General features: G+C 33.8%; 1 protein-coding gene and 1 long non-coding RNA gene across 3 annotated transcripts in view; both read left to right on the top strand.

The window, feature by feature from the left end:
• nts (neurotensin) overlaps nt 1-3,136 on the top strand; it is a 34,714-nt gene extending 31,578 nt beyond the window's left edge. For both annotated transcript variants that reach the window (XM_030137389.1, XM_030137388.1), the window contains one exon: nt 2,795-3,136. In XM_030137389.1, the coding sequence (XP_029993249.1) occupies nt 2,795-2,938 (144 nt within the window). In that variant the 3' untranslated portion in view covers nt 2,939-3,136. The remainder of the gene's footprint in view (nt 1-2,794) is intronic.
• A 205-nt stretch (nt 3,137-3,341) lies between these two features.
• LOC115421485 (uncharacterized) overlaps nt 3,342-22,470 on the top strand; it is a 31,211-nt gene continuing 12,082 nt past the window's right edge. The window contains exons 1-4 of the long non-coding RNA XR_003935686.1: nt 3,342-3,354; nt 10,407-10,411; nt 17,856-17,960; nt 21,077-21,083. This is a non-coding gene — a long non-coding RNA (uncharacterized LOC115421485). The remainder of the gene's footprint in view (nt 3,355-10,406; nt 10,412-17,855; nt 17,961-21,076; nt 21,084-22,470) is intronic.

The raw sequence follows: 22,470 nt of genomic DNA, 5'->3' as shown, positions 1-22,470 counted from the left end.
CCAGTAAAACCCATGGCGTTGGATCAATGACAGTGGATGGATGCACTTGTTTTTACACTCATTTCACAATATTTTTACTGAAAAAGTGACTTTTTCTTATTTTTTCTCTGTTTTGATATAATGAACTTTGAATTCACTCTGAGTTTTCATGAACATCTGCATGATCAAGTGAATTAAATATAAGAAAATCCATGATTTACACCCAAAAATGCAAAATACATAAGGAGATATATATATATATATATATATATATATATATATATATATATATATATGTGTGTGTGTGTGTGTGTGTGTGTGTGTGTGTGTGTGTGTATGTATATATATACATATATATATATATATATATATATATATATATATATATATATATATATATATATATATATATACACAAAAGTACCCAGGGGGTCAAATGAGTGGACATTTTTGTCAAAAAAAAAAGTTGTCCTAAATGCATAGAAGTGTGTGTAAATAATGCTAACACATTTGTGCACAGACTACTGATATTCTCTGACAGTGAAGCTCTATTTTCATAAATATTGGATTTGGAATAGTACGTGTATGTGAAAACTTTTGCTGGTGGACAGACGTGACATTACCCATGATGCTCTGGTCAGTCCCAGTACTTTATTAGGAATAAACTTATAGACTTCCTATTGCTAATTGTGCTCTTCTTCATAAATGTTGGTATTGTGGATCTAAAACAATCCCAGCTGACACAAAAACACTAAATGTGTCAGTGGACGGATGTGACATGGTTGTTGTGGATCCCATCATACTGATGCTCTGCAGCCATGTCAGCGTTTACACTAATGATCCCTGTGCAAAAACTAGGAGCACTGTTATTTATTGTATAGTTTAGCATCAGACTAAAGAGGAAAGAACAATATAGAATTGTTCTTTCTGTATAAAAATGCTTATTATTGTAAAACTGTTGATGTAAACAGTGCTGTGTGCCATCCTTCATGTATGTATTGGTGGAACAGAAGCAGGATGGATCAGCACCATACTCCAGATTGAACCTGTACAAATAAAACATGTGATATGGAGGAGAGAATCTGGGAAGAAAAACTGGGGAATCTAAAAGAATAGAAGATTTGTTTTTCAGGTAAATTCAGTTCAAATAGAACTTGGCCATTTGTGACATGAAAATATAGCATTAATTGTGATGAAATTGGACATTTTTGAGCTGAAAACATAGTTCATATGAGCATCAACACATGGAACAGAACTGAAATCCTGTCCATTTGCAGAACGTGCATTTACCAACACAAAGTTCCTTTGGATTCACTTAGATTGATTTCTTATGCACAAAGACAGAAATAAGACCTCTAAGAAAATTTTAACCAATAAAAAAATGGTGATAAATCAGTTAAGAAGGGTAGAATTAGAAAGAAAAAAAAAAACAAATTTGGGAACTGACACAAAAGTAGCACCGGGTCTTTATGGGTTAAAGAAAATAAATGGTAATGTTCACTAATGTGTTCAAAGCGTGGCTCTGACATGTACAGTGTTTTCTAAACTGTATGTTGACGTATAATCTTCTTTCTGGTTCATTTGTGCACATGAACAGATAAACCTAAGATATAAGAAAGAAAAGCCAGTTAAGCCGATAAAAGCACATCCAGGCTGATACCGAACCCTGACAAGCACCTAAACACAGCCTCGCTCTGCATCTGACGCACAAAACAAACCCATTCATCCCGTCTCCCACCTCATTAAATCCTCTGTCAGCCTTCCTCCTCGTCTTCATCTTCCTCCTACTCTCAGCTCCCAACACAACACCATGTTTTACATATCCAAGCTGTTTATGTCTGAACACAGCGGCTGCAGAAAAGCAACTGTTTGCAGCATTCAGCATCTGCACCACAACACTACAGCTGCAGCTGTTCATTACCTCTGTAATCCATTAATATATTGGTTATTTAATTTGATTCAATTGGATGAAACAAGTTTTTGAACAAGTGAAAAAATAGTAAAAATGTGAAACAGACATGTCTGAAAATAAGAAAGGACTTGAGTTGGGAAAAGAAAAGAAAAGAAAAGAAAAGACAAGAAAAGAAAAGAAAAGAAAAGAAAAGAAAAGAAAAGAAAAAAGAAAATAAATATAAGATAAGATAAAAAAAAAGATAAGATAAGGAAATGTAAGATATATAAGACAAGATAAGAAAAGAAAAGATCAATCAATCAACCAAATTGTCATTTGAAATCCATTAAATTAAAGCTAACAGCTTTATATATATGTAGAAATTTAGAAGACATCATTAATTTCCCATAAAGGTTTAAGTTAATTGAAAAATAAAAAATGCATTAGTTGTTTTTTTTAGATAGATAGATAGATAGATAGATAGATAGATAGATAGATAGATAGATAGATAGATAGATAGATAGATAGATAGATAGATAGATAGATAGATAGATAGATAGATAGATAGATAGATAGATAGATAGATAGATAGATAGATAGATAGATAGATAGATAGATAGATAGAGATATATGGAGTAAAAAGTTGAAATTTGTCTTAAAATAAAGGGATTCAAAATAAAACATTGTCATAAAGGTGAATATTCAAGTTAATTATTCCTTGAAAACTCTTCAAACCAAACCACTATAGGATTCAACTTCAACTTTCAGTATGTAAACAAGGTCATATTAATTTATTTCTACTTTGAACCATTAAAAATGATCTAAAATTCTCATCAGTGTTTAGAATAAGAAGTTGTGATCTTCATGAATCGTGCTTCCCTTCTGGTTTCTCTTTGGTGTGTGACACCTGTGTCTCCTCCACAGCTATTCCAGGACTCTCTAGAGTATTTAGAGGACAACAGCGACACTCCGCTGAAGAGGAAATCTCCCTACATCCTGAAGAGACAAGCGTCACACACCACCAAGTCCCGGAGGCCGTACATCTTAAAGCGGACTTCGGTTTACTGACAGCCATCCCAGCGCCGCCCAGGCCTCCACACCCTGGATTTCCTGTGAAGATGTGATTGTGTTTTGTTTCTCCTCTCTACTCGTAGCGGCTTTTTTTTTGTTTTCCTGTTGTTGTTTTAATCTGATCAGAACCTTCATTGTGTGTCCAGAAATGCCGCCTGCCTGTATCCTGCTCCTGAAAATAAAATCCTGAGCAAAGACTAAAGATGTGTACGTCAGAAACTATATTTATTTACTCTATTTCTTCACTGCAAGTCTATTTTGTTTCCGGATATGATTAAAGGATTCATGATTAAAAAAAATAGTCTTTTCCAGCTGTGGCTTATTTAATCAATCACCTCACTACGTCTATTATGTGGAACAACAACAGCTCATTGATTATACTGATATTTATTACAATAAGTTTTTCTCCTACAGTTAAACACAAGTCAAACTTACTGATTAGTTTCACAAGGAAAGAGTCCTGTCTTCTGATGAGTCACAAGAAACAACAATAAACTGAGTGAAAATTTCAACACCACAAAAAAGGTCACGGAATTGTACAGTGTTTCCTTTTTGATTTAATTAATTAATTCACTTAATTACACTCATCACTTGTCGCTTTTCCATTGGACATACGCGCAAAAGTGTAATTTAACCAGTGGCGGCTGCTGGTCTTTCAGACAGGGGAAGCTCATTGTCGGCTTACATCAAAAAAATTGTCAAGTTATTTAAACATAAATTCATCCCTCTGCTCCTTTTAAAGAAAATGGTCAGTGACTTTATCATACCAAGTAAACAAGAAAGAATTATGTTAAATTGAAACAAGGAAGTACAATGAGTGTGTTTTATTTACAGTGCAAGAAATGAACACATAATTTGGTAGTGGTTTCTGTGATTTCACAGCAGAATGTGTGACGGTATTAAACTGAACTGTGTCAGTGAAGGAGCAGATCTGAAAACAGCTGTCAATCAAATGGGATTCAGCCTTTGGACTGATCCTCCAATCAGCACATGGAAGCTCAGCGTCCTGCCCGACCGAGCTCCGCCCACAGCTCCATTCATCCTCAGAGAGGCCCGGCGTCCGGGGGCGGGACAACATCATGGCATTTATCCAATTACCGTCCAGTTTTGAGGCAATGAAAAAAACTGTTCCACTCAGTCCCATTGAAGTGCATGGACGCTGAGCGTCTACGGACAAATGCACTGAGCAGAGATGGAGGAGAAAACAGAGACACGGGAATGGAGGAGAAGTGAACAACAGCCAGTCTGTGATTTGTGATGAAGCTGATTCTGAACGAACTCGTCTGAGAGATGAACGTGTTCTAACACATTTGGTGTTAATGAAATGTCAACACAACCGAACATATTCAACCATTTAATTTTCATAATTTTAGGGGAAGCTGAGCTTCCCTTGCAGTCTGTGAGAAATCACCTCTGAATTTAACAATATTCCGTCTGTTATTACATGTGTTGTGTATTTGTAGATCCACTGTGATCTGTATGTTGTAATTTAAATGTGTAAATGATAAACTGAGACATAATATTATTAAAATTGCACTTAGTTTTCTTAAGAAATTTTCATTTGTTCATGTTATTCACACTGTTTTAAAGGACAGTTAGTGAACGTAAATATTTTCATTACATAATTTTACCTTTTTTGCTCTAAAACATCGAGGAAAGTTTGGAGTTGACATTATTTATTATGTTATTTTTTGTCACTGGTTCAGCCCACTTCAAATCAAATTTGCTTGATATGGCCCCTGAACTAAAATGAGTTTGACCCCCCTGCCCTAAAGTAAGATCTATTTGAGGAGCTCACGTAAGCAAAACTAGATTTAAAAAAAAAATAGTTGAAGAAAGTCAGAGTTTTAGAGGAGCTTGAAATTGGACGATTTAAAGAAAACAGTCTTTTTTATTGTTTGTGTGAACTGTCATATTTGGATTTTCTCCAATTTTCCAACTCAGAGTCTTACAGGAGTGTTTGTTGATGCACAGCCTCGTTGTTAGTCCATTAAGCAGAATGTTTCCAGCAAAACTGAAGAAAGAAGACCAGCATTTCATATCAGTCTGCAGTTGATGGACAATTTATGACCAGCTGTCACGGTGGGCGTCGATGCAATGATCATTTCAGATGTTCGAATGCAGCGCTTGGCTGCCAACACACACTGAGCCGTCCCATTAGTGTGTGCTGAGCTGAACATTTTTCCAAAGGGCACTGAGGCATTTCTACGTCAGCAGATAAAGCACACTTTGACCACAGTGAATGAGTCTTGGCCTTAATAAATGGCAGTTTCATCTTCAGATCAAAGCGCTTCGGTGTCCGTCTTAGGCTCGGTGAAGTGCAGCTTTGAACAGCCAAACAGAGGAAAACACAGGAGAAAAACTCACTTAAACTGTCTCCCCATCCCTTCACACTAATTTGACAACGTTTAATCAAAAGAATACATCTGTTTTAATTGCATCTGTGCGTGTTCATGTCTCTCTGCATTCCAGTCATCCAACAAACGGACTGCTACCACAGCATTTTAGTTCTATCTGTGACACGTCTGGTATAATTATTATCTGTACACTGTAAAAAACAGAACCTGCAAGAAAAACAGTATTATTCCGGCAGCAGGGGTGCCGAAAAAATACTGTTAAATAATGGAAAATAACCATCTCATAAAAATACGGTAATTTTCCATAATTAAAATACAGTTTTTTGCCCTAACTTTACATGAGATTTTGCATATTTTTTTTTTTACTTTTTAATATTTAATAAAGAATATTTACATGTATTAAAACAATCAAATTGCCTATAAATATATATAAAAATAATTTCCAATGAGAGTAAGTTGTCCAGTCCACTGATAAAAACTGTATTTGGACAGTTTATCAGTGCTTATACATGTTATACATTCACAAAAATACATTTATTCAACATTTTTGTTGTTAAACCTCCTGTAATTACACAAGATATTTGTCAATTAACAAACAAGTCTTATTAAACTTACAAAACAAATACTTCTTTTACAGTTAATTGTCCGTAATTTTATCTCGTTTTATTATTTATTTATTTTTTACAGTATTAAACTTTAAATTAACAGTTTAATCTCATAAATAGAAAATAAATATTTGTGAATTTATGATACATTTGCAAATGTATTTTGACTGTATTTTTCTACGAAAAAAGAAAATATTTCTTTTAAAAAATGGAAATTTTTTTGGTTATTCACAGTTACAGTTTTTTCATGTTATTTTCCATTTGACATGTAAAATCACAGTCTATTTTTGTCATTTCATTGATATTTTCCTGTATCTTAAAAATACAGGACAAATCTATAAAATAAACAGTGAAAATTATCTTAAATTACACATTTTTTACAGAACAAATACTTATTTTACAGTTAATTGTCAGTAATTTTATCTCGTTTTATTATTATTTATTTTTTTACAGTATTAAACTTTAAATTAACAATTTAATCTCATAAATAGAAAAGAAATATTTGTGAAATTTTGATACATTCGCAAATGTATCTCTATGTATCTATCTATATGTATTTCTGTGAAAAAAGAAAATATTTTTTAAAAAAATGGAATTTTTTTGGTTCTTCACAGTTACAGTTTTTTCATGTTATTTTACATTTGACATGTAAAATCAGTCTGTTTTTGTAATTTCATTGATATTTTCCTGTATCTTTAAAATACAAGAAAAATCTGTAAAATAAACAGTGAAAATTCTGTTAAATTACAAATTTTTTATACAGTGTAATTTGACAACATTTAATCAAAAGAATACATCTGTTTTAATTGCATCTGTGCGTGTTCATGTCTCTCTGCATTCCAGTCATCCAACAAACGGACTGCTACCACAGCATTTTAGTTCTATCTGTTACACGTCTGGTATAATTATTATCTGTACACTGTAAAAAACAGAACCTGCAAGAAAAACAGTATTATTCCGGCAGCAGGGGTGCCGAGAAAATACTGTTAAATAATGGAGAATAACCATCTCATAAAAATACGGTAATTTTCCATAATTAAAATACAGTTTTTTGCCCTAACTTTACATGAGATTTTGCTTTTTTTTTTTTTTGACTTTTTAATATTTAATAAAGAATATTTACATGTATTAAAACAATCAAATTGCCTATAAATATATATAAAAATAATTTCCAATGAGAGTAAGTTGTCCAGTCCACTGATAAAAACTGTATTTGGACAGTTTATCAGTGCTTATACATGTTATACATTCACAAAAATACATTTATTCAACATTTTTGTTGTTAAACCTCCTGTAATTACACGAGATATTTGTCAATTAACAAACAAGTCTTATTAAACTTACAAAACAAATACTTCTTTTACAGTTAATTGTCTGTAATTTTATCTCGTTTTATTATTTATTTATTTTTTACAGTATTAAACTTTAAATTAACAGTTTAATCTCATAAATAGAAAATAAATATTTGTGAATTTATGATACATTTGCAAATGTATTTTGACTGTATTTTTCTACGAAAAAAGAAAATATTTCTTTTAAAAAATGGAAATTTTTTTGGTTATTCACAGTTACAGTTTTTTCATGTTATTTTCCATTTGACATGTAAAATCACAGTCTATTTTTGTCATTTCATTGATATTTTCCTGTATCTTAAAAATACAGGACAAATCTATAAAATAAACAGTGAAAATTATCTTAAATTACACATTTTTTACAGAACAAATACTTATTTTAAAGTTAATTGTCAGTAATTTTATCTCGTTTTATTATTATTTATTTTTTTACAGTATTAAACTTTAAATTAACAATTTAATCTCATAAATAGAAAAGAAATATTTGTGAAATTTCAATACATTCGCAAATGTATCTCTATGTATCTATCTATATGTATTTCTGTGAAAAAAGAAAATATTTCTTTAAAAAATGGAAAATTTTTTGGTTCTTCACAGTTACAGTTTTTTCATGTTATTTTACATTTGACATGTAAAATCAGTCTGTTTTTGTAATTTCATTGATATTTTCCTGTATCTTTAAAATACAAGAAAAATCTGTAAAATAAACAGTGAAAATTCTGTTAAATTACAGATTTTTTATACAGTGTAATTTGACAACATTTAATCAAAAGAATACATCTGTTTTAATTGCATCTGTGCGTGTTCATGTCTCTCTGCAGTCCAATCATCCAACAAACTGACTGCTACCACAGCGGTTTAGTTCTATCTGTGACAGGTTTGGTATAATTATTATCTGTAGGTAAAAGGAACTTTGTATTTTGAAGCTGTAATAATGTCAGCCTCACTGTATGATCAGTGTCCTGCATCGTCTGCCCTCAGCCTGTCCATCCTGTCAGTAGGAGTTCAGTCCACAAGTAGAGAAATGCACAAATATCACTTTCATTTGACAAGTAAAACATGAAACCTGTTAATTATAATTGTAAATGTAGACTGAGGAGATGCAGCAGGACCCATAAAGACTCAAACATCCACAACCATCTACTGATGGAAAATGTTTCATAACGTCTGAAATACTAAACCTATTAATTCATGAAAATAAAAAAGTAAAATACAGTTCTTCATCTGTTCATGGTTATCGTATATGACCCATTTGGACGTTCAGAGGCTCCGTAGTTACCGTGGAAACACCGTCATCTTCTACAACATTGATTCACCAGTAAAACCCATGGAGTTGGATCAGTGACAGTGGATGGACACACTGGGTTTATGTTCAGTTAAGGACAGATTTGGCTGAAAAAGACACTTTTTTCAGTTTCCTCTGTTTCTAATACAACAACCCTCAACTTTAATCTAAACTTTTTATGAACATCTACATCGGTGCCGTCAAACTCAGTTTAGTTCAGGGGTCGAAATGACGAAAACTAGAATTGAAAAAACATTTTTGTTAACTGAAATAAATAAAAACTATAATTAAAAGAAAAAAAAACGATAACTAAGTGAAACTGTATTGTGTGCTTAAAAAACTAACTAAAACATATAAAAATTATGGATCAAATTCCCTTTGTTTTCATCTTTGTCAACATCCGATTGATACGAAAGCGATTTATTTCGCTCTAGCAATTTTAGCTAGTGGCACCATATGATATTTAACGGTCCGTCACTTCTCGTCACTTGTGGTTTCCAGTCGTCTTCTGGTCCCCACTCTACCTGGAAACATGGAGACTAAAGCTGGGAGAAAGCAGCAGAGTCCTGTCTGGGATTTATTTGAATACGACGACAGAGAAGAAGAGAAAAGATATGAAAAAAACTAAAGCTAATACTAAAACTAAGCATTTAGAAAAAAAAAAAAAACTAATAAAAACTATCAAACCTGCTCTAAAAACTAATTAAACTAACTGAATTAGAGGTAAAAAAAAAAAAAGTCAAAACTAAATGAAACTAAACTAGAATGAAAAATCCAAAACTATTAGAACCTTGAGTTGGATCAGTGACAGTGGATGGACACACTGGGTTTATGTTCATGTTCATGTACGTGTATAATAACCCTCAACTTTAAGCTGAGCTTTTATGAACATCTACATGATCAGTAAATTAAATACAGGAAAATACCTGATTCTCGCTGAAAGAACGCAAAATAAAGAGGACAATATTACAATAAATAGTGATAAATCACTTACAAAAGGTTAAATGTAGAGAAAAAATTGGGAGGTGCCACAAACGTAGCACTGGGTCTGTATGGTTAATGTAGGGGGGTCCAACTTATTTTATTTCAGGGGCCACATTCAGCCCAGTATGATCTGAAAGGGGCCAAACCAGTAAAATAATAACAGTGAAAAAAGAAAAATCACATTATGAAAGTGTTTACAGCTTTTCCTTAAAAATGTGAAGAAACTTGAACAACCTGATATTTCTTCAGAAAAATGAATGTAATTTTAACACTAATATGCCTCAGTTTATTATTTACACATGGATCTACAAATACACAAAACATTTAGTAACAGGCAGAATATTGTTAGAATTACACTTCTTTTAAGACATTTTATGCTGTTCATATTTATTCAGGTTTTTCACCTTTTCTGTGAAAGGATAGTATGGAAATGTCAACATTTTTATGGAATTCTACTTTTTACACTAAAACAGAGAAAATTTTGGAGTTGTCATTATAAAATGTACTTTATTGATCCCCCAAATATACACAATATATTTATTTATAGGTTATTGTAATCATATCTAACTGATCTGATCTACTTTAGATCATATTAGTCTGTATGTAGAATCTGAACTAAAAAGATTTTAACACCATCTCAGTGTAATATTTGATTTTCTTAAATTCATCCCATGAGCCAGATTGGACCCTTAGGGGGGCCGGTTTTGGGCCCTAGGCCGTATGTTTGACACCTGTGGGTTAATGGATGCATTCATTCTTTCTTATGATATGGCTGTGATTCTTTAGTATTGATTTAGGTTTTTTTTTTTACCACAGATTAGTTTTTCCATATATAAAGTAAAGTAAGTAAAGTAAATTTTATTTATAGAGCACTTTTCACAGACAGAGTCACAAAGTGCTTTATCAATTCAAATCAGAATCAAATTAAGTTTACAGAGACCCAACAGAATCCTTCAGGAGCAAACACTTGTGATTGGTGACAGTGGCGAGGAAAAAACTTCCCTTTAACAGCAGAAACCTCGAGCAGACCCAGACTCCTGAAGGATGGCTGTCTGCCTTGACCAGTTGGGGTTAAAGAGAGAGAGAGAGAGTAAAGGAGGAGAAAAGAGAGAGCGATAGAGATATAGAGAGACTGGGGGGGGGGGGGGGGATGACACATGGAGTACGTTATGATGAATACATAGAGTGTAATCAGTCTGTGGTGGTCCTGGGTCAGGTGGGAGACTAAAAAGCCTTTTTGAACAGGAGGGTTTGGAGGTGTTTCTTAAAGCTCTCTACAGAGTCCATGGACCATAGGTGTAGAGGCAGGTCATTCCATAGACGTGGTGCCACAGCTTTAAAAGACCTGTCACCGCGTATATAATGTATATTATCATAAACTTGTTCATTTCTGGTTACATAGACACTATTTTTGAACTTTAAAAGTATTGGTTATTTACACTAAACTCTGCATGTTAATGACAAAACCTTAGCATATGTAAGTAAAATGTGGCAAAATCTCATTTTTGCATCAATGTATGATATATATTTGAAAAGCATCAATGACACTAGGAAATTCAATTTTTTCTGTGTGAAGGGTGAAGAATTTGTAATAAAGTTTTGTCATATTTATTTTTCCCTCCAAACGTTATTCTATTTCTCAACAAGAAAAGATCATTAGAAGGAAGCAAAAACATTTGTGCTTGGAAAATCCTTAACTTAAACCTTAATTCTAGTTTTCTAAATGTTTCAAAACTTACAGCAGTTCTTTTTTTTTTTTTTTTTTTAAACTTTTTATTTATAATCATGTTAATTTTTCAAAAAAAAAGAACAGCAAAGTGAGGTCTAGGGATGACAGTTACACCATAAGCATGCATACAACATCAGCAGGTTTTAATTAGTACTGTACCGTTGGTAAAGACTGTCCGTTTTCTACAGCGCTTTTTCCCACACCACAAAAAACAAAAAACAAAAAAAAAAAACGGTAATATTCCTGCAGCAGGGGTGCCAAAAAAAATACTGTTAAATAACAGAAAATAACCATCTCATAAAAATAGAGTAATTTTCCATAATTAAAATATACTTTTTTGTTCTAACTTTACATGAGATTTTGCTTTTTTTTTTTTTTTTTTTTTACTTTTTAATGTTTAATAAAGAATATTTACATGTATTAAAACAACCAAATTACCTATAAATATATATATATAAATAATTTTCAATGAGACTCAGTTGTCCAATCCACTGATAAAAACTGTATTTGGACAGTTTATCAGTGCTTATACATGTTATACATTCACAAAAAGACATTTATTCAACATTTTTGTTGTGAAACCTCCTGTAATTACACAAGATATTTGTCAATTAACAAACAAGTCTTGTTAAACTTACAGAACAAATACTTCTTTAATGGTTAATTGTCAGTAATTTTATCTCGTTTTAATTTTTTTTTTACAGTGTTAAATTTTAAATTAACAGTTTAATCTCATGAATAGAAAATAAATATTTGTGAAATTATGATACATTTGCAAATGTATTTGAACTGTTTTTATCTGTGAAAAAAAAAAAAAAAAGGAAATTATTTGGTTGTTCACAGTTACAGTTTTTTCATGTTATTTTACATTTGACATGTAAAATCACAGTCTATTTTTGTAATTTCATTGATATTTTCCTGTATCTTAAAAATACAGGAAAAAAATCTGTAAAAATACAGTTTTTATCAGTGGATTGTACAACTTAGTCTCATTGAAAAGCATTTGTATTATATATGTGTGTGTGTGTGTGTGTATGTGTGTGTGTGTGTGTAGGTGTGTGTGTGTGTGTGTGTGTGTAATTTAATTGTTTTAATACATGTAAATATTCTTTATCAAACATTATAAAGTGAATAAAAAGCAAAATCTCATGTAAAGTTAGGGCAAAAAACTGTCTTTTAATTATGGAAAATTATCATATCTTTATTTTATTTTCCGTTATTTTACAGTGTTTTTTTGGCACTCCTGCTCCCGGAATAATACCGTTTTTTTTATGTTTTTTTTTTGTTTGTTTGTTTTTTAACAGTGTATTATCAGTTAGTAATTTCAATGTATAGAAGCCAAAAATCTTTGAACTGTTTCCTTTTGCAAACACGTCAAATATTTTTCCAGTTAAATGTGAGGTTTTGTTGTGGTCGTTACTTTTTTTTTTTGTTTGGCTTATGATACCCAAGATTCTGCCTCAGCACTAACCCTTACTACGTGCATCTAACAACATGCACACTTTGTAAATGCATCAGCAGGGGTTAGTGGTTTCAGAAATGGAGCTTCAAGGTACAGAACCAACATTGTTCTACTTGAAGTCTTTCATCTTCTGTTCTCTTCTACAGTAAATACAAATGTAAGTAGACTTCCATTATAAAGCTGTCTGTTCCTCCTACAAACACTACCAAGGTGCCTTTGTTTCAGATTCTTGTGTTTCTGAAAAACTCCTGAAAGCTGCAGGCAGCTTCACTCAAACAGGAATTTGTGAAATTGTTCATGTGAAGCACGAAAAAAAGGGCAAACGTTGCATGTTTAAAAGGTTAAATGTGTGCTGTTGGAAGGGTGCATTAACATTCTGCTGCTGTCAGTGACCACCAACAGGCAGTGGATGGCAGTGTTGTTTCAGCAGTCTGACGGCCTGATTTACAGAGTCAGTGAACGTGTCACAACTGCGCCTCCCCTCAGGCTCTGGAGCATAGGATTCAAAGAGCGAAAACTGCAAAGTCTGCTTTAGCACGAGCACTGTTTCCAGTTTGGATTTTACTATGAAATATGGATCAACATATAAGACCTATTTCTACTGTTTCTATTCAGGACAAGAGAACAAGTCTTCATCTCTGTTTTTTAAGCATATGTTTCCTTCACAGTAGTGTTGAGATTTGACTAAAGCCAGGGTCTCAAACATGCGGCCCGGGGCCTAAATGTGGCCCCCCAAAGGTTCCAATATGGCCCCTGGGATGAATTTGCAAAGTGCAAAAATTCTACAGTCAAGGCTGTGGAACTCGTTTTAGTTCAGGTTCCACATACAGACTAATATGATCTACAGCCAAATAAATAATAACACAATAACCCACAAAAAATAATAACTCCATGTTTTCTTTTTGGCTAAAATGTGCTTAGAGGTCTTATTTCTGTCTTTGTGCATAAGAAATCAATCTAAGTGAATCCAAAGGAACTTTGTGTTGGTAAATGCAAGTTCTGCAAATGGACAGGATTTCACTTCTGTTCAACATGTTGATGCTCATATGAACTATGTTTTCAGCTCAAAAATGTCCCATTTCAGCACAATTAATGCTATATTTTCATGTCACAAATGGCCAAGTTCTATTTGAACTGAACTGATCTGAAAAACAAATCTTCTATTCTTTTAGATTCCCCAGTTTTTGTTCCCAGATTCTCTCCTCCATATCACATGTTTTATTTGTACAGGTTCAATCTGGAGTATGGTGCTGATCCATCCTGCTTCTGTTCCACCAATACATACATGAAGAATGGCACACAGCACTGTTTACATCAACACTTTTACAATAAGAAGCATTTTTATACAGAAAGAACAATTCTATATTGTTCTTTCCTCTTTAGTCTGATGATAAACTATCCAATAAATAATAGTGCTCCTAGTTTTTGCACAGGGATCATTAGTGTAAACGCTGACATGGCTGCAGAGCATCAGTATGATGGGATCCACAACAACCATGTCACATCCGTCCACTGACACATTTAGTGTTTTTGTGTCAGCTGGGATTGTTTTAGATCCACAATACGAACATTTATGAAGAAGAGCACAATTAGCAATAGTAAGTCTATAAGTTTATTCCTAATAAAGTACTGGGACTGACCAGAGCATCATGGGTAATGTCACGTCCGTCCACCAGCAAAAGTTTTCACATACACGTGCTATTCCAAATCCAATATTTATGAAAATAGAGCTTCCACTGTCAGAGAATATCAGTAGTCAACACAGTTCTATGCATTTCTTACAACTTTTTTTTTTTTTTGACAAAAATGTCCACTCATTTGACCCCCTAAGGAAATTTTAGCTGTTAACTGAAATAAATAAAAACTATAATTAAAATTAAAAAAAAAAAAAAAGATAACTAACTGAAACTGTATTGTGTGCTTACAAAACTAACTAAAACGGATAAAAATTATGGATAAAATTCCCTTCGTTTTTGTCTTTGTCAATGTCGAATTGATATGAAATCGATTTATTTCCCTCAAGTAATTTCAGCTGCTGCCACCATATGATATTTAAGGGTCCGTCACTTGTGTTCACTTGTGGTTTCCAGTCGTCTTCTGGTCCCCACTCTACCTGGAAACATGCAGACTAAAGTTGGGAGAAAGCAGCAGAGTCCTGTCTGGGATTTATTTGAATACGACGAAGAAGAAAATACGAAAAAACTAAAATTAATACTAAAATTAAGCATTTAGAAAAAAAAAAAAACTAATAAAAAGTAGCAAACCTGCTCTAAAAACTAATTAAAACTAACTGAATTAGAGAAAAAAAATCTTGTAACAATAAAATGTGAATAACCTGAACAAATACGGACAACCTGAAATGTCTAAAGAAAATTAAGCACAATTTTAACAATTCGATCCACAATGCATATGTATAAATGATAAGTTGAGGCATGATTTTTGTTAAAATTGCAGGCATTTTTCTTAAAAAATTTCAGTTTTTTTTCAGATTATTCACATCTTTGTTGTTTGGAAACATTATAACAGTAAGTATTTTCATAATTTATTGTGGTTTTTTTGCTCTAAAACAAAGACAAAAATATGGAGTTGTCATTATTTATTGGTTATTATGCTATTATTTTACTGGTCCGGCCCACTGGAGATCAAACCTGACAGAAAATGAGTTTGAGACTAAGACTAAACACTTTTACTCCAACATGACCTGAGTTTAAAACTGAGGTCTTTGTATGAGGGAACGTCACACAACCACTGTGTTCCAAATACTGTGCATTTAACCACTTTCAACCACTGAAACCGTCTGATGGCTTTAGTTCCTTTTACTGTTGTTCTTCTTCCTTGATTTCCAGTGAAACTACATATAAAATATCTCAATGTGCTGATTGATTGTGATGATAATCTGACTGAAGGATGGGGTTTTTCCTTTATGGGTGTCATGCTAAGCCCCGACCTGCAGGGTTTCTCAAATGTACAGAACGGACACAGGTCTTCAATCACTGACCTTTATGCTCTCCAACTCCTCAGTAAGGAAAGTATCTACTGTTGTCCTAAAAGTCACTATAGTTGCTAAATGACATCATCACCTAATTTGCATAATTTTAAAGGTTCATGTAATTGTAACGAACAATGTAGGACAGAGGAATAATATTGTGTTGGAGACAAAAAGTGAGAATAAAAACTCCTTAAATATGTTTAGAACTACAAATGAACTATACTCTGTCTATTCTAGTTTTTTTTTTTTTAAATGCCCCAGTTCCAACCGTCCTCCTTTATCTGTGTTTGGGGACCGACTAAAGTGACCAAAAAGAGACACTCTGGACCAGTTACTGAGGTTAGTTAGGTATTGGTTTATTTGTTTCAGTGGCAGATCCCGGAAAAAAAGAAGGGAGGGCTGCAGGAGAATGGTAGGTTCAGAGCCAGCAGATTTATAGAAACTATATTAGATGTATAGTTCATTTATCAATTATTGAGTGACATACAAATTTAACATACATACATATATATTAGAGATATAAATCAGCACCTGGGTAGTTCAAGCAGCTGAATACACTATAAAAAATCTGTAATTTAAAAGAATTTTCACTGTTTATTTTACAGATTTTTCTTGTATTTTTAAGATACAGGAAAATATCAATGAAATTACAAAATAGACTGTGATTTTACATGTCAAATGTAAAATAACACGAATAACCATAAAATTTCCATTTTTTAGAAGATTTTTTTTCTTTTTTCACAGACAAATACAGCTACAATACATTTACAAATATATCATAATTTCACAAATATTTCTTTTCTATTTATGAGATTAAACTGTTAATTTAAAGTTTAATACTGTAAAAAAAAAAAAAAAAAAAAAAAAAAGATAAAATTACTGACAATTAACCATAAAAGAAGTATTTGTTCTGTCAGTTTAACCAGACTTGTTTGTTAATTGACAAATATCTTGTGTAATCACAGGAGGTTTCACAACAAAAATGTTGAATAAATGTATTTTTGTGAATGTATAACATGTATAAGCACTGATAAACTGTCCAAATACAGTTTTTATCAGTGGATTGGACAACTGAGTTTCATTGAAAATTATTTATATATAAATATTTATAGGTAATTTGATCGTTTTAATACATGTAAATATTCTTTATTAAACATTAAAAAGTCAAAAATATGCAAAATCTCATGTAAAGTTAGGGCAAAAAACTGTATTTTAATTATGGAAAACTACCATATTAAATGAGATGCTTATTTTCTGTTATTTTACAGTATTTTTTCGGCACCCCAGTTGCCGGAATATTACTGTTTTGTTTTTTTTTGTTTTTTTTTTTTTTACAGTGTCGCTCATAGGTAACACTACTGATGTTGGTGTGGGAGACCGGGGCTTCAAATACTGGCAGGAGCAAAAGGTGTACCCCCAGGTTTTTTTTTTTTTTTTTTCAAATGGGGGAGGGGTGCAGCCCTGAGGCACCAGTAGGTAAATCCGCCGCTGTGTTTCCTGTTTCTCTTCATTTTCTTCAGTTTAGTTTTTATCCTTGACCACACTGGCCGCAGGCTATTGTCATCAGTTGGTTGTCCATCCGTCTGTCCATTTGTCCATCTGTCCATCTGTCCAAAAACTTTGGTATGTGCTGAGAAGTCAGTCCACTGGGTGGCAGTAGTGCGCCTTGTGCCAGTATCAACATTTCCTGCAAATTTCATGAATATCCCTCCATAACTTTTTGAGTTATCATGCTAACAGACAGATAAACAAACCCGATGAAAACATAACCTCCTTGGTGGAGGTTACTCGAACCTTCTTAATTTTCCATCTACATTAATGATATAAATGGAGCAAAAACAGACAACAGAGAAAACCGTCAATGTCAGTGGGACAGATTTCTGTTCAGTGATTTGTCTCCAGAGTCTCCAAAAGTCTCCAATAACACCAGGAAAAGGACATGGATTTGTCACTAGTGGCTTTTTGGATAAAGAGTCTCTAGAGCAGGGGTTCCCAAAGTGGGGGTTGCGACCTCCTGCAGGGTCACGGAACGCCAACGGGGGTCGCAAGATAATTTTCAGAACCTTATTGAATTACCTCCTGAGGATATTCTGACAGATTAAGGGCAGTATTGTTGTACTTGTAGTTTGGAGGCAGGAGCTTTGGGCTGAGTAGTGATGTGCGTATCGAACCTGAAATATCGATATCTCCGATACCAGATCTGTACACTCTAGAATCAATTCACAAATCAAAATATCAATACTTTTGATAACTTTGGTCATTTGAGGTCATATATATCAGGAACACAGTGGAAAGGAGCTAAACTATTGGGATCTGGTCCAAATGATACACGATTGGTGGAACTACTTCTTCTTCCGCCTGGGTAAGTGTGTACTGCGTCACGGTTCTCAGTCAGTGCTTCTGACTCAGTCTGTACTGAGCAAAACACAGAGCAGACAAAAGGGGAAAACAGTAAATATGCTTTTGTTCCTGAACAATAACTTGTGAATGAGGGAAAGTGTCGATGTTGGACGGTTTTGTTAAAGTGTTACATGTTCACTGTTTTCATTTTTCATGTTAACATGTACATGTAACATGCAAGTTTTTATTTCTTTAATAGTTCTTAGGAATTAAACAACAATTTCTCTCATGTCTTGTATTCTTTATGAAATTATGTTTGAAATACACTATTTTTATTTATTTATTTTTCTTAGATTTTTCAGACATTAAGTGTATTTATAGACAATATCAGTTGAATTTTGGTTTGTATTTTTGGTATCTTATAAGCCCATGTAAGGGCTGAGCATGTTTTGTTTTTTTTTTATGCAAGACACAATAATAAAACATTCATTCATTCATTCATTCATTATCAGTTCAGTATCGTCAATACTAGCCTGAATTATATGTGGTTTCAAATCGGAAACGAAATCTGTGGTATCAAACATCACTAGCACTGAGAGGTTCAAGAAATACAAGTGCTTTTATCCTGTAAAAATGAAACTTATATCAATAGTACATTTACATCAATTTGAAAGCGACAAATAGGTTTGTCATTGTTCAGCCTACAGGTTTGACTAATGGAGTCACATTAATAAAAATAAAAGTAACCATAAAAAGGCCAATAAACGTTGTAAAACAGACACATTAACCTAATTAAACATTAACACAAACCGCCCTTGAAACTGCACATAAAACAGAATACAATGACTAAAATGTCCAGTACCCACAATGCAATGCAGCAAATACGCCATTGCACAAGTCCTGTGCGCACGTCGTTACGTCCACCAAGGAGGTTGTGTTTTTGCTGGCGTTGGTTTGTCTGTCTGTCTGTCTGTCTGTCTGTCCGTGTGCAAGATAACTCAAAAAGTTATGGATGGATTTGGATGAAAATTTCAGGAAATGTTGATACTGGCACAAGGAACAAATGTTTAAATTTTGGTGGTGATTGGGGGGGGGGCACTGATCTGCCTTGGCAGAGGTCTGCACACTCCGAGTGCTTTTCTAGTTTTTTAATGTTTCCATATTGTGTTAAAAGTATTATGTTAAAATTAAGTTTGCATATGACACTAACAATGTTCAGTCGTACGTTACATGGAGATTACTTTGATGTATTCTGCTTTTATCGTATAGTAAATTGTTATATATGAAATCGTATCATGGTTGTCAGGCTGTTCTGTTCTTTTGTGTTATGTTTGGTTATGCAATGCAATGTTGCAAATACACCACAGTGTCATTGAGTCCTGTGCGCATGTTTTTTTTTTTTTATGTATACTCAGTGCAAATGAAAACTCAACACTTGAAGATTCTTATATTTTTTTAAATCGATGAGGATTTTTATTCCATAAGCTCTTTGGAATTAATCATAGGCCATTTCTATAAAAAAATTCTATAAAAAATAAAAAATCACATCCAAATTTGTTGACAAAAAATAAGGATACAGAAAGAAACTCAAGGACCCCCAAAACCAAAAGTCCCAAAGCGGTCCCGGAGGTTCTGCAGCTCAATGTAGCGGTCCTGCTGTGGCGTGGTCACACGTGCTGGTCCAGGTCCAGGTCTGTCTGCAGCTGAGCCAGTTTCTTCATGCCTCTGTTGCATCCTGACTATGGTGGACACATTGCATCCAAAACGGCGCACCACCTGCCGAGCAGAGATTCCGGCCTCCAGGAGCCCCAGAGCATGGCATCTGTGGTCACGTGTCAGTCTAGGCATCGCTGAGTTATTGCAAATGATTTTGGTGCTTTTCAGTTTGCCTTTATCTACAGAACATGAGCACTCCTGAACTGACCACAGTTCCTTAAGCTGAGCAGTTCATTGTTGAGCAATGAGAAAAACAAGTCTTATGAATGCAGACAAGTTCATTCAAGCGTGACAATAGCTCAACCCGTCTCAGGTTGTTAAGAAATTGTCTGGGATTATCTTATACAGGTGAAACTGAGACATATTGATGCAGCTCAGGAACAATAAAACACATTCAAGTGTTGGGTTTTCATTGGCACTGAGTATATCAGCCTGGGATAGTGGGGGTTGCCAGTCTCTGGCAAAGTTTGGGAACCCCTGCTCTGTAGGGGTCTGAAAAATCACTAAATATACCAACAAAATATCTAAGTTGGAAACACTGAACTCGTACCTACATGGACTGTACTACCTGTACGGGTAAGGGGAGGGGTTAGCATAACATGAAATGAAAAGGGCACAAACAAATAAAAAAGGTTTTTTCCACTACCCTACACCAAATGTCTTTTTTATATATATATATATTTAACAGAACGTCAAAAAAGCTGCAGAAATCTATCTGTTCTCAGTGTATTGCAGATCAGACTTAAATTTGTTTGATATTTTACACACACTCCATGCGTTTCCATGACAACTTTTATTCCTGGTTTAAACTGATTAAAGGTTCGATCCTATTTCAGATGCCCATGTAAACACCTTATTCCGGTTGAAAAAGAAAAGTTCAGATTAAATTTAAACCAGATTAAAGTCACTGGTTTAATCCACTTTTGAATCTAGGCTAAATTCTTCCTGGACATGTAAACCCTTTATTCTGTTTGGACTTTATTCCTTCCATTCTGCACATGCTCAGTGTCCTGTCGCGATGACACGCACATTCTGTGCTGGTGGAAGAATATGCACTGCAGTCTAGTCTTCCTAAAGCGTTCCAGTGGGCTCTTCTGATGAGATCTACCAGCCTAGAAAACCCTGAAGGAACAGTTCACCACTTGTTTTTCATTCATTCATTTTTTCATGCACTAATGAGTTCCATAAGTGGGCTGAACAGTTTGCACTGCAGTGCACCGATTGTCTTGTTCTCGCAGCCCTTCTGTTAGCTTAGCTTAGCCTAGCTTAGCATAATGGCTTCATTCCTCTGGTCAGACGTAGCCAGGCTTTTAGAGGTGATTTGTAGTATTTTATGAGTGATTTTGTGAAATTCAGTTCTCCCTAATCATTCCTTTAGTCCGCTGGGGTCAATATGATCACAAACTGAGGCTCAAATCATGGCGATGTGACTTACTGCAGGAATAAAATCTTGGGAAATAAAAACTATTGCAAAGCTAAAACGCTAAAGCAAAGCTAATTTAGCGCATGCATCCCTTCCAACAAAAAGATTTTCCAACTTCTGTCAACACAACAGTCCCAAGGTTGTATGAGTGCAGTAAGTCGCAGATCTAAAGAAATAATTAGAGAGAATCGGATTTCACAAAATCACTTACAAAAAAACAAAAAAAAACAAATCACCTTTAAAAAACCTGGCTCTGTGTGACCATGGAAATGCAGTGACTATGCTAAGCTAAGCTAACAGAAGGGCTAAGCTAAGCTAACAGAAGGGCTGCCAGAACCGAATAAACGTTTCTCATGTAAACCTTTATCCAAGTTTAACATTTCCATGTAAAATGAAGAGAAATTACTTTAGTTCTGAATTAATTTCTGCTGGAAAAATAAATTGGATTCAAAAAACATCACATAACTGTACCCACTGACTACAGTATATTGTATATTATAATTAAATATCATCACATAGCACCAATATTCAGAGCAGCAAATGTAATTTCACAGGATGTTGAAAAATCTGGTATTTTTTTATGATAACTGGAATATTTTAAAATAATAAATTATAAAATCACAGTAATTATGTGTTAGATCATGTTTCGTTTAAGTGCTGACAGGTAATTTCACTGAGGCAGCAGTGGTCCATTAGTTTCATCTGAATAACTCCATAAAAGTCTGTGTACTTTCATTGTGTGAAGGTTTTCTAGGGCACACTGATGATACTGTATAATGTTCTGTCCAGGGACTCGGTGGACTTGTATTAGGAAATTCAGTCTTTTCTTAACCACAAAAGGACACAGGCAGAGCATCTTCGGAATGAAAAGATTGTAGTGCAGTGGGAACGATGACCAGTGATCTATGAGGTGTGCTGAGTACTTTACCGAGATGTGTGTGTGCACAGGAAACCACATCCTGCTGCGATGAGTGAATTTTGTAACATTACATTCAGACTCTTACACAGAACCCTTCGCCCTGTTTCTCAATGGACCTTTTCATAGATGCAGGACAATGTTACAGCACAAACCTGACAAGGACGAGACAAAAAAAAGGGCTTTTCTGTCTCTCATATAAATATAAAAGCTTTGTATTCTGTATAAATTGTGGCCATAACATAATATAGAAAACTTCCTGTATTTCTTACAATGAACTCAGTATTTCAATTATATTCTAAGCTTATAAAAGTCTAATGTTTGTTTTGGATGCACCCAAAACACCAAGCTGCTTCAATATTCTGCACAGC

The sequence above is a fragment of the Sphaeramia orbicularis genome, chromosome 6 (assembly GCF_902148855.1).
Source record: "Sphaeramia orbicularis chromosome 6, fSphaOr1.1, whole genome shotgun sequence".
Taxonomy (NCBI): domain Eukaryota; kingdom Metazoa; phylum Chordata; class Actinopteri; order Kurtiformes; family Apogonidae; genus Sphaeramia; species Sphaeramia orbicularis.
The sequence above is the reverse complement of the archived record's forward strand: the minus strand, read 5'-3'. Positions and strand labels throughout refer to the sequence as shown.